The sequence below is a fragment of the Prionailurus bengalensis genome, chromosome B1 (genome assembly GCF_016509475.1).
Source record: "Prionailurus bengalensis isolate Pbe53 chromosome B1, Fcat_Pben_1.1_paternal_pri, whole genome shotgun sequence".
Classification (NCBI taxonomy): Eukaryota; Metazoa; Chordata; class Mammalia; order Carnivora; family Felidae; genus Prionailurus; species Prionailurus bengalensis.
Window position 1 is genome coordinate 96094852 of NC_057344.1, and position 13745 is coordinate 96108596.

Below are 13745 nucleotides of genomic sequence, written 5' to 3' on the forward strand. Positions count from 1 at the left end.
TGCATAATGTATGGGAACTGGTCTCAACTGTAATCATTTGAAAGTAGTTATTTGAAAATACATTGAAAGGGACAGGAGGGCTACTCCTGTTGATCATGTGTTTAAAAATACAAGACTCAATAGATAAAATATAACAAACCACCTGTACTATTTGAATTGAGTCAACTTACTGGCTTTCTAGGCTAGCACTGTCTGATGGAAAACTTACTATTTTGATGGAAATGTTATATAATCTTGTGCTGTCCAAAATGGTAGCCACTGATCACATGGGACTTCGGAGCACTTTAAATGAAGCTAGTACAACTGTTAGATGATTCATTTAATTTTCATTTTGTTTATTTTTGAGAGGGAAAGAGCAAGTGAGCACACAAATGAACAAGGGGCAGAGAGAGGATCCCACAAGGGGCAGAGAGAGAGAAAGAGAGAAGTGGGGCTTACCCGGGGCTTGTGTTTTACCCAAAGTGGGGCTCATGTTCAACCCAAATTAGGGCTTGTGCTCACCTGATGCAGAACTCGAACTCACCCTAAATGGGGCTCGAGCTCACAAACTGTGAAATCATGACCTAAGCTGAAGTCAGATGCTTAATGACTGAGTCACCCAGGCACCCTATTTAATTTTCATTTTAAATAAATAAAATTTAAATAGATGCGTGTGGCTTGTGCCTATTGTATTGGACAGTGCAGTTGTAGACTCTCCATTTGCTGAATGAAACCTTGTTGATTTTGCATCATTCCATGATGATGTTGATGATGTTAGAAAATCAATGACTGTAGCACTTTAAAAAGAGCCATTTGTAAGAGTTTAGCAATTTCTTACACTCTACATTAATAAAGTGATAAATGATGAAAATCAGTCTCTTCACGATATGAATCATATGCTACAACACCCTTAAAATGTGCAACAATAGGGGCACCTGGGTGGCTTAGTCGGTTAAGCGGCCGACTTAGGCCCAGATCATGATCTCACAGTTTGTGAGTTTGAGCCCCATGTCAGGCTCTGTGCTGACAGCTCAAAGCCTGGAGCCTGCTTCAGATTCTGTCTCTCCCTCTCTCTCTGCTCCTCCCCTGCTTACACTCTGTCCCTCTCTCTCAAAAATAAACAAACATTAAAAAAGTAAATAAAATATGAAGAAACATTTTCACAAAATGCTAGTCAGCTTGTATTTTCTTCCAAAGGATGGCAGAAAGGATGTCATTAACATATTTGATAGCCAGATATATAGTTTAAAATCAGGGGCACAAAATTAAACATTCAGAATTATAATTAGAATATTTAGAGAGTGTATAGTTTCCTCAGAGGAAGAAAAGTGTCCAGAAAATTTGTCTACCCAACTATAATTCAATATTATTGGCATTCCTTCTGTGATATACTCTGACCATCATCACCGGAAGTCATCTTGGGATAAAAATAAGTAGAAATTACTTGTACAGTATCCATTTTTCAAGATTCAAGATATATAAAATTCTGTATATATTGCTTTTATTTAGTGTAATTTATTTAAATTTTGTTTAGGAAATATAAAAATATTTATAAATGCTTTTAATTATTTTTATGGTGAGAATAACAATGTATAGAATTGTCAGATCCCTATGTTGTACACCTGAAACTAAACATGTCAATTATATTTCAATTAAAATATATATATATAAATATATAACACATATAAATATGGTAATACATATATGTAAATTCTTTTTTTTTAATTTTATTTTTTTTATTTATTTTTTTTTTTAAATTTTTTTTTCAACGTTTATTTATTTTTGGGACAGAGAGAGACAGAGCACGAACGGGGGAGGGGCAGAGAGAGAGGGAGACACAGAATCGGAAACAGGCTCCAGACTCTGAGCCATCAGCCCAGAGCCTGACGCGGGGCTCGAACTCACGGGCCGCGAGATCGTGACCTGGCTGAAGTCGGACGCTTAACCGACTGCGCCACCCAGGCGCCCCTTAATTTTATTTTTTAAGTAATTTCTACACCCAGTTTAGGGCTGAAACCTAAAGATCATGACTCACACTCTCCACTGACTGAGAGAGCCAGGTGCCCTTATGTAAATGCTTGTGTAGTTGATATCAATCTTACCCTCCCAACTTGATTTTTTCCACTAGATCTTGAATTATTAAGTCCTACGTACTTTTATTCTAAAAGTTTCACTAGCAAGTGGGAAAGGATTACTGAATCTATATTATTATTCTATGAAAATTTTTTATATTTTGTTTTATTATGTTTATCTTTATAATCGTATCATTTTTTCAGCTTATTTATTTTGAGAGAGAGAGAGTGCAAGCAAGGCAGAGACAGAGAGAGACAGAGAGGGAGACAGAGAATCCCAAGCAGGCCTGAAGTGGGACTCATGAATCATGGGATCATGACCTGAGCCCAAATCAAGAGTTGTACTCTTAGCCAACTGAGCCAACCAGGTGCCCTTAGGATCATAATTTTTATGATTTGGATTATTGGTCCTTTATTCGTAGGTTGGCATTTTATTAGCAACTATCATTAGAAAATAGTTTCAGAGCAGTGTCTTTATAGAATTCAGTTTAACCAATATATGTTGAGCACTTCCTATATGTAAGGCACTATGCCAGGAGATTTAGTGCTATGAAAATGTGTATCATAATACTACCATTTCATAGGGACCTAAAGACTAAGAAATATGGGTTTGAGAAAAATGTTAAATAACATATTATTTAACATATTATTATTATTATTCGTATCTTAACCTGCAAAGGCATATTATTCGTATATTAACCTGAAAGCCAAAAATGAGTATCACAGGGAAAAAGGTGATCATATATAGTTGGAGAGATCAGGGAAAGTTTCCTGAAGGATGTAGCATGTTTGATGAGTACTGAAAAGTAGCTAAGATTTTAAAAGAACTTCAATGGGGGCTAAAAGAAGAGGTAGTGGAGTATTTAGGGAGTAAAACATACTTCATTTTTTCAAAGTGTGTTTGGCGTATATGAGAGAAGTAATGGAAAATAACATTAGAAAGGATAGATTGTATTTGCATTGTAGAGGGCCTTGAATGGTTAAATTGAGGAGTTTGGACTTAATTTAGTAAACACTAGGAGATTACTAAATATTGTTTAAAAGAATGATAAAGTGGAGTGAAACATGGTAAGAGTAACAATTAGGAAACTTCTAACTGATGGGTGGGAGGTTAATGAGAGCTTGAATTATTATTTTGTAGACTGCCATCCATCTCTAGCTGTCAGTCATAACATTGGTAGTTGATTTGATATTTATAAAAATTCCTAAGAAATTTGAGAAATAATATTTTTAAGGTTTGAACCACTTAGTTATCCCAAGAAGATTTTAACTAACTTTTGGACAATTGAAAGTTAAACTATCTCTTGCCCCTTAATTAATTCTTTAATAAACACAGTAACTATTTTTTAATACTCTAGGATTGAATAAATCCCTCTCTGAAATTGCATAGACTACTGGATTCATTTATTCTTTAATCCATCAGGGTTCTCCCTGGAAGGTTACCTTTTCTTTTTGTCTAATTCATCTTACAGTTCTGGATCCATGTAAACATGTCTACTGAGGCTTTATATTTTGAGAGCTAATCCTTCCCATGTTGGTTGAAAGCTCATAACATATACCTTGGTTAGCCAATAGATTTTCCCCCATATTAAGAAAAAAAAAAGAAAAAAAATAGCCAAGATTTATTAAGAGCTTTCTACACGTCAGGAATTATGCTAAACACTTTATATAACATTATTCCTTATTAAATTTACATATTTCTTATATATTCTTCAGTATAGTTAATTTTTCAGTAAAGTTATAGCATCTTTTTTTGTTTTTTATTCTCATGTGCTACCTTTTGTTACAGTAGTGAAAAGATATTATTTCTTTTACATTTTCAAATTATTGCTGGCACTTGGGAAGGCTACTGTTCTGTTGATCTTCTATGGGATAACTTACCATATTCTCTTATTAGACCTAATAATTGGTAGATTATACATAGAGTTTTCTGGGTAAATGGTCAAATTATCTGTAAATAATAAGAGTGTTGTTTCTTTTTCAACTTTTAAATTCCCAGCCCTTTACCCTAGTTCCACTGACTAGAACCTCTAGTGCAGTGTTGAATTTAGCAGTGATAGTGAGCAACCTTGTGTTATACTGTATTTAATGCAGCACTTTTGATGTTTCACCATGAAAGATAGTAATTGATGTAGGTTTCTGATAGATACTTTGTCAAATTGAGAAAAATTCTTCCTATTCGACTTTGCCAAGAGTTTTTGTTACATATGGATGTTAAAATTTACCAAATTTGTTACATATGGATGTTAAAATTTACCAAATGCACTTTCAACATCAATTTAGATGATTACTCTTTCCTGTTTTGTTTTTACTGTCATTTTGGCTTCGATGATGTGAGAAAACATTTTAAGATGCAATATTCTCTGTTGTAGAAAGCTATCTTCAAAGGAGGTGGAGATGACACATTAGAAAACACACTAGTTGACCAAAGGTATGTTTGAGTCACCAGAAAAATACTGTTTTCTTAAATATATTTATTATTGTTAAAATAATTTCTTTAATATTAAGATTATTTCATGGTCTGCTATAATTAGATTTAAATGATATGTCATTGAATATACAAGTGCGGGAAAGCCAGCATTATGATCTACAAGAGTAGTTCTCAATTGGGGTGATTTTCTCTCCCTCCTATTTGCAACCTCCTCCAGACCTTCCAAGAGTAATATGGGTGTAATCTGAAACTGGTTCCCATATGTGGAGGGCAAGGACAGACTGAGGGAAGAGGCAGACCACTCCGGGTTGGTAGGTGGCAAATTTATTAAGCAATAGAACCTACTTATGAGTTATCTTGTTGTAGGACACTGCAAGACAGCTAGATTTCCTCACCTGCCTGCCATAATCTTAAATGTTTGTGTAGAAGCTTTAACTGGGTTCAGTCACATACACAAAAAGCCTTAACTGGGTTCACTTACATCCCAGTACAGACACCCTCGGCATCACATTACTATGTTAAGGCTGTATCCTTGGAGCTGCTTCTGGGTGTGAAGAAGACAAGCAGAATACATATTCTAAGTACAGGGGAGGGTCAGGGAAAGGCCTCCAATTGCCCAGGTTCAGCTCAAGGGTCAACTGGCAGTTGTCTTGATGACCTCCTTCATTACCTCCCCTTCCCAGATATTTGATAGCATCTGAAAATATTGAGATAAGCTTGAGAACACGAAAAAGGCAAAGTATTGATTTTTATGGATAAATGTAACATAAAAATATTGATGTTCTATTTAATTCACATGCTGCATATTACACTAGATTAAACAGAATATGAGATTTTTAAAATTATGTATTTTTATTAGCTTTTTAGCTCCTCTTATTATTGAGTATGATAAACATCTGGAAGAACTAAATGGGCAGCTGAAATATTACCAGGTATGAAATCATAGTTTTCAAGTTTTTTTATAATATTTTATTTTAAAAAAAGAAGTAAAATACTCTTCAAAAACATTGATGAGGAATAACATATTTAGCTATATCTAATCAATTCTTGGCTCTCAATAAGAAAGTATGTGTGTATTTAAAGATTATCTTCAGTTTCATTTTTTTTTTTAATTTTATTGATTTATTCTCAAGTTAGTTAACATACAGTGTAGTCTTGGTTTCAGGAATAATTCATCTCTTATATATGATACCCAGTGCTCATCCTGAAAACTGCCCTCCTTAATGCCCATCCCATCACCCATTTAACCCATCCCTACCCACCTATCCATGTCCCCACCATCAGCCTTCAGCTTGTCTCTGATTTGAGAGTCATCTATGGTTCGCCTCCCTCTCTGTTTTTATCTTATTTTTCCTTTTCTTCCTCTGTGTTCATCTGTTAAGTTTCTCAAATTCTACATGTGGGTGAAATCATATATCTGTCTTTCTCTGACTGACTTATTTTGCTTAGCATAATGCCCTCCAGTTCCATCCATGTTGTTGCAAATGTCAAGATTTCATTATTTTTTATTGCTGAGTAGTATTCCGTTATATATACACATAAACCACATCTTACTACAGTTTACTTTTCATCTTTGACACTGGTACATACAGATGACTGGCATTTTAGTAGGCAGTTACATTAGGGTATATGGAAATCATGGTTGTCGAGCTATTCCAGAGAAAGTGGTGACATGTTAACTTCTTCCTTGTGTGAAGCCATGGGAGTGCGAATTACTGGCTAATTCATTGCAGTGTTTCTACAGTGTAAAATAAATGTAACCTTACTTTTTAGCCCCCCCACCCCCGCAAATTTTTCTTAATCTATTCATCAGTTCATAGACATTTGGACTTTTTCCATAATTTGGCTATTGTTAATAGCACTGCTTTAAACATTGGGGTGCATGTGCCCCTTTGAATCAGAATTCCATTGTCCTTTAGATAAATTCCTAGTAGTGCAGTTGCTCTGTTGTAGGGTAGTTCTATTTTTCATTTTTTGAGGAACCTTCATTCTGTTCTCCAGAGTAGATGTACCAGGTTGCATTCCCACCAGCAGTGCAAAACGGTTCCCCTTTCTCCACATCCTCGCCAACATCTGTTGTTTCATGAGTTGTTAATTTTAGCCACTCTAACTGGAGTGAGGTGTTATATCATTGTGGTTTTGATTTATATTTCCCTGATGATGAGGGATGTTGAGCATCTTTTCATGTGTCTTTTGGCCATCTGGATGTGTAATTGGAAAAGTGTCTATTCATGTCTTTTGCCCATTTCTTCACTGGATTATTTGTTTTTCAGGTGTTGAGTTTGGTAAGTTCTTTATAGATTTTGGGTAATTAACCCTTTATCTGATTTTTCATTTCCAAATATCTCCTGCCATTCTGTTGGTTGCCTTATATTTATGTTGATTGTTTCCTTTGCTTTGCAGAAGCTTTTTATCTTGATGAGGTCCCAATAGTTCATTTTTGCTTTTGTTTCCCTTGCCTCTGGAGACATGTCAAGTAAGAAGTTGCTGTGACTGAGGTCAAAGAGGTTGTTGCCTGTTTTCTCCTCTAGGATTTTGATGGTTTCCTGTCTCACATTTAGGTCTTTCATCCATTTTGACTTTATTTTTGTGTATGGTGTAAGAAAGTGGTCCAGGTTCATTCTTCTGCATGTCACTGTTCAGTTTGCCCAGCACCATTTGCTAAGGAGATTGTCCTTTTCCATTGGATACTCTTTCCTGCATTGTTGAAGATGAGTTGGCCATATATTTTGGGGTCCATTTCTGGGTTCTCTATTCTATTCCATTAAAATGTGGGTCTGTTTTTGTACCAATACCATACGTCTTGATGATTACAGCTTTGTAATACAAGTTGAAGTCCGGGATTGTGATGCCTCCAGCTTTGGTTTTCTTTTTCAGCATTACATTGGCTATTCGGGGTCTATTGAGGTTCCATACAAATTTTAGGATTGTTTGCTCTAGCTCTAGAATGCTGGTGTTATTTGATAGGGAGTGCATTGAATGTGTAGATTGCTTTGGGTAGTATTGACATTTTAACAACATTCTTCCATTCCATGAGCATGGAATGTTTTTCCATTTATTTGTGTCTTTTTCAATTTCTTTCATAAGCTTTCTATAGTTTTCAGCATACAGATCTTTTACCTCTTTGGTTAGGTTTATTTCTAAGTATTTTATGGTTTTGGTGCAGCTGTAAATGGGATTGATTCCTTGATTTCTCCTTCTGTTTCTTCATTGTTGGTGTATAGAAATGCAACCGATTTCTGTACATTGATTTTATATCCTGCGACTTTGCTGAATTCATGTATCAGCTCTAGCAGGTTTTTGGTGGAGTCTTTCAGGTTTTCCATGTAGAGAATCATGTCATCTGTGAAGAGTGGAAGTTTGGCTTCTTCTTTGCCAATTTGGATGCCTTTATTTGGTTTTGTTGTCTGATTGCTGAGGCTAGGACTTCCAACACTATGCTGAACAACAGAGGTGAGAGTAGACATCCCTGTTGTGTTCCTGATCTCTGGGGGAAAAAGCTCGGTTTTTCTCCATTGAGGATGATATTAGCTGTGGTCTTTCATATGTGGCTTTTTTAAAGATATGTTCCTTCTATCCCAAGTTTTGTGAGGGTTTTTATCAAGAAAAGATGCTGTATTTTGTCTAATGCGTTTTCTGCATCTGTAGACAGGATCATACGGTTCTTATCCTTTCTTCTATTAATGTGGTATATCACGTTGATTGATTTGTGGATATTGAACCAGCCCTGCAGCCCAGAAATGAATCCCACTTGCTCATGGTGAATAATTCTTTTAATGTACTGTTGAGTTCTATTTGCTACTATCTTGTTGAGAATTTTTATATCTAGGTTCATCAGGGATATTGGCCTGTCATTCTCTTTTCAGTGGGGATTTTGGTTTTGAAGTCAAGGTAAGGTAATGCTACCTTCATAGAATGAGTCTGGAAAATTTACTTCCATTTCTGTTTTTTGGAACAGTTTGAGAAGAATAGGTATTAACTCTGTTTTAAATGTCTGGTAGAATTCCCTGGCAAGCCACCTGGCCCAGGACTCTTGTTTGTTGGGAGATTTTTGATAACCCACTTACTTATTCATTGGTTACGGGTCTGTTCAGGTTTTCTATTTCTTCCCATTTGAGTTTTGGTAGTGTATGAGTGTCTAGGAATTTGTCCATTTCTTTGTCCAGTTTATTGGCATATATAGTTTTTCATAGTATTATCTTACAGTTGTTTGTATTTCTGTGGTGTTGGTTGTGCTCTCTCTTTTATTTGTCATTTTATCTATTTGGATCCTCTTTGAGAAGTCTGGCTAGGGGTTTATCAATTTTGTTCATTCTTTCAAAAAGTCAGCTGTTAGTTTCATTGATCTGTTGTACTGTTTTCTTTTGGATTCTATTTCATTTATTTCTGCTCTAATGTTTATTATTGCCCTTCTTCTGCTGGGCTTTATTTACTGTGGCTTTTCTAGCTCCTTTAGGTGTAAGGTTAGGTTGTGTATTTGGGACCTTTCTTGCTTCTTGAGACAGGCCTGAATTGCAATGTATTTTCCTCTTAGGACTACCTTTGCTGCACCCCAAAGAGTTTAGACTGTCGTGTTTTCATTTTCATTTGCTTCCATGTATTTTTCAATTTCTTTTTCAATACCCTGTTTAACCCATTCATTCTTAAGTAAGATGTTCTTTAGCCTCCATGTATTTGGAGGCTTTCCAAATTTTTTCTTGTGGTTGATTTCAAGTTTCATAGTGTTGTGATCTGAAAATATGCATAGTATGATCTCAATCTGTTTGATCTCAGTCTGTTGAGGGCTGTTTTGTGACCTAGTATGCGGTCTATTTTGGAGAATGTTCTCAACTATAATTTGTTCAAATAAACCTTCTGCCCCTTTCTCTCACTGTTCTTCTTCTGGAACTCCTATGATATGGACACTTGTTTCATTTCATGGAATCACTTAGGTCTCCAGTTCTCCCCTCACGATCTAATAATTTCCTTCCCCACCCCTTTTTTTTTCAGCTTCTTTATTTTCCAAAATTTTATCTTCTATTTCACCTATTCTCTCTTCTGCTTCTTCCCTTCTCGCTGTCACTGTATCTAGGTTATTTTGCATCTCAGTTATACCATTTTTTAATTCATCATGACTAGTTCTTAGGTCTTTGATCTCTGCAACAAGAGTCTCTCTGGTGTCTTCTATGCTTTTTTCAAGCCCAGTTGTTAATCTTATGACTGTTATTCTAAATTCTTGTTCAGGTATATTATTTATATCTGTTTTGAGCAATTCTCTGGCTTTGCTTCTTGCACTGTCTTTTGGGGAGAATTCCTCCATTTGGTGATTTTGGCTTTGATTGCTTCTTGCACTCTCTTTTGGGAAGAATTCCTCTGTTTGGTCATTTTGGCTAAGTTTCTGTCTTTTGTGTATTTTAAAAGCTTCTTGTGTGTCCTGCACCTGAGTGTACTACTGTATTAAAAAGGGGTCATACCCTATCCAGGGCCTGGCACTCCAGGAAGTGGTTTTTGTATATGTGGTGTGCACTCTGTTGTACATTTTGGCTGCTCATCCCAGTGATCAGTACTGTGCAGAACTCCTCCTTGCTTATAGTGGTGGAGTGTGTGGACCTTCAACCAGGGAAGCTTTGATTTGTTGTTGAAGTAACCCTGGAAAAGCATAGGGAAAAAAAGGGTGGGGGAATCCTGATCCCATAAAAAGCAAAATGAAAGGAGAAAATAGTCCAAACAGCAAATCAAGGGGGGAAAAACAGGGTGGGGGGAAAGGAAAAAGAAAACAAAACAAAAAAGTATGAGGCTAAATTCAGAGGAATAGGAAAATAAGAAATAGGAAAGGTGGAAAAATGATAGAATAAAAATTTCTGCTAAAAAAAATACACACACACACACACACACACACACACACATACACACACATATATACATAGAATAAGAATTGACCAAAAACAAACCAGAAACTATGTGCCTGATTCTAAAAGAATAAAATAGGAGAAAGAACAATTAGAAAGAAAAAGAAAGGAAGGAAGAAAAGGAAGGAAGAAAGGAAGGAAGGAAGGAAGGAAGGAAGGAAGGAGAAACAGTTGTCTTTTGGCGCCTAGCACCAGTGGCTGTGCTGGTCTGGAGGAGAGGCCAGCTGAGTTGGCTCAGTCATTCTTGTTCCAGTAGATAAGAAGTTGCCAACCATGGAGGAGCGGTGTTTGGTGTAAGCGTGTCCAGCCTCCAGTGGGGGTGCTGTGCTGCTCTCTGAAGTTCCACTGTGTTGGTGTTGGGGAGAAAAACGGTGACATCCCAGTCTCGCTCCCCCGACTGGGTGTCTCAACCCATGCTGTTCAGGTAGTCCTCACAGAATAGCAAGGGTATTCACTTTGCACTGCTCCACAGCCTCCCAAACCTCTTAGGCAGCTTGGCTGCGATTCAAAACCTGATGTCATCTTCAAGGACTCCACACCGTGTGCACCCCATTCTGCCGTATTGCCACTCTGCCCTGCTGAAAAAAGGCCTTTGGCTGGCACGTGCAGGGTCTTTTGTCCTTGGAGAGGCAATAAATCATCTTCCCAAAGTACTCCAGGAAGGGGACTGTTCTCTCCTAGTGCTCTCCTGAGATTGCTACTCTGTGCTATACCCTGGGGTCAGCTCCCTCCCTCCCAAGGAGCACACGAGTCATGGCACCGGCTCTACCTTGGAGAGAGTCTTGCACTTCCAGAATCTCTCTGCTCCAGAGGCTCCATCCTGCCAAGCTGTCTCACTACAACTGTGGAGATCCTCTGCTACTCTGCAGATCAATTTCCTGGGTGTTCCATGTGATCCTATCTCAGTACAGCTGTGTTTGAAGGACTAGGAAAATTCCCATATCCCTACTTCTCTGCCATCTTAACTGCCTCTGCCTCTTCAGTTTCATTTTTTAATCCAGTGTTTCCTTGCTCCTGGTATCTCACAGGAGCATATCTTAGATGCTTGGAGAACTTAAACTCATTATTTGTTTACATCTTTATTTTTCCCCCAAGAAGACCAAAACCCATCTCATATAATTTTAGACTTTTAACCCTCATCCTACCGGTATTTCCCTTTGTTTGGAGAATGGTTTTTTTTTCCCCCAATTTCAAACATTATGTCTATCAGATTTTAGATTCATTTGATCGTCTTCTAATATAGGTAGGATTATGCTGTGGCATCTTTTGTCTGAAATCCTCTTTAGTAATAAAAGTTTATTTTAGGAGTGAAGAGAGTTTAGAAACCAAGGACCCTTCTGTACCCTAGAATTTCTAAAATTAGGATATATGGGAGGCTGATAGAGAATTAGAATAATAGCACAACATTGTTCAGGATACAATGTGAGTTTCAGTGAGATACATTTTTAAAGTATACTTGATATTTATAACCTGTTTCTTTGATTTTAAAATGTTTACATTTTTCTCCCAAATTTTGATATTTCTGATTATTGGATAACCGAAGCATTTGTTAAAGAGATGCTACATGTCTCAAGCCCACCTGGAGGCGTTAAACTCCCTTTCCTAGTGTTTGAATGTACTTACTACTGTGTTTGGTTTAGATACTAATCTCTGGATCAGTTCAGTTGGGTAGCAAGTTTCACTGAATTTAATGCAAATGAAAGAAAGTAGAGCAATATTATATAAAAACATCCGCTTAAGACTCATTTCCTCAGAATGGGGCTATAAGTGGGCAAACACTAAGAACTTTCTTTATATCTTTCTTTTCTATTCATGCAGGGACAGCAAGAGATCCTATCATATGCCTTGAAGTCTAGTGCATAATCCCTCAATTCTTGATGAATGAATATAAACCAGGTCTCATTGGAACAAGATGATTAGATCTAGCTTAACAATCTCCTATTTGTAAATAAATGGATTGACTAAAAGGATTTTACTAAAAGAATACATATTCTTGTATCTTCTAAAATAAATTTGGGTTTTCCATTGCACTTGAAATTATTTATACTTTCCAAGAGTAATGAAAGTGATCCTGTAGACCCAAATTTCAAAAACAAGCATTTCTTTAAATTGCGGTTCCTGTTTTATGATAAGTTAAATAGGTGCTTTCCAAGTCTGTACTATGTCCTTTTTTTTTTTGAGCCTGCAGTCATTTAAATTTGAACCAACCATAGATGTCTTTTAATCTTTCTAACTGACAAAGAGCAACAGAAAGCTCTCCTCTGCACAAATGGCATTTTACTTTTATTTTTAGGGCTAGTGAGTTTAAATTTTCTGCTGAATTTACTCTCAGAATTGCTCTAATGATCTATTATGTGGTTTGTTATAAAATGGGATAGCTAGTTATCTTGAATTAAAGTTTTAATTTTTTAATAATTTGATTCATATATATCTTTAATCAGCTATGTTACTAAGGTGTTTAGCTTCATTTTTCCATTTAGCATTCTCAATCTAAGAGTGATTATTGAATTAATTACAAGAGAGAGGAAACTAGCAAAGAGCCCAAGCAAGGGTCTATAACAAGAGTAGTTGATACTTTTGAGGAGAAAAGATACTGGCTGCTACTTCTAAGAACAGTTGCTCACATAGATATTACTGATTAGAACTAGTTCTTAGGATTTATTGACCCACTAAAAACATAGTTTATTCTTGTAAGCAAGAAAAGTGTGACTATAATTCTCTATATGAAAGACTTTCTTCAAAAAATGTAAATAAGGGAATATTTGATGCTATTGCTGAGATTTTGTTTCAACTATTAAATATATTTTGAAATATTTTATAGTAAAGAATGTTTAGTGTGACCATAATGATTCACATTTAATCCTAGCTATTGCATATATGTTCTAATTATTTGGGTAATTTGAGTAAATATTTTTTCAAGATAAACATTTTTGCAACTTTTAAATATCTTGCAAGATTGTGCAAAATCACTTTTTGTAAAAAAAAAAAAATGACAAGATCAGAATAATTGCTACAATAAAATCCAAATCTGTTAGTATGGCATTCAAGACCTGCTGTCTGCCTTTCTAATTTTCTTTCATTGCATCGTTGCTCTATGTATGGTCAGTTCTCAGTCATCTGATCGTGAATTCATTCATTTTGGCTTAATTGTGATTCATTCACAGCAAGGACCTGGAAAGATTCACCTTTCCCAAAGCCAGAATTGTATTTAGAGTTGGCTGTTACTGATTTCCTAGACCAAGCTGCCTTGAGCTTCTTTGGTTGAAAGGGAGACAAAAGGGCTTAGAGCATTGCCTGTTCTACCCTTCCCTTACCAGGTTCACTCCAGGCTTTGCTTCTCTTCTTTAGCCTAGGATACCCAATCAAGACTAATGG

The 13745-nt window shown here is 36.2% G+C and overlaps 1 protein-coding gene across 2 annotated transcripts in view; it reads left to right on the forward strand.

The window, feature by feature from the left end:
* SCLT1 (sodium channel and clathrin linker 1) overlaps positions 1-13745 on the forward strand; it is a 217858-nt gene that overhangs the window by 16854 nt on the left and 187259 nt on the right. For both annotated transcript variants that reach the window (XR_006295405.1, XM_043568522.1), the window contains exons 3-4: positions 4424-4482; positions 5342-5414. Coding sequence is in view for 1 of the 2 variants with exons in the window: in XM_043568522.1 (XP_043424457.1) it covers positions 4424-4482; positions 5342-5414 (132 nt within the window). In the remaining variant the exon portion in view is untranslated. The remainder of the gene's footprint in view (positions 1-4423; positions 4483-5341; positions 5415-13745) is intronic.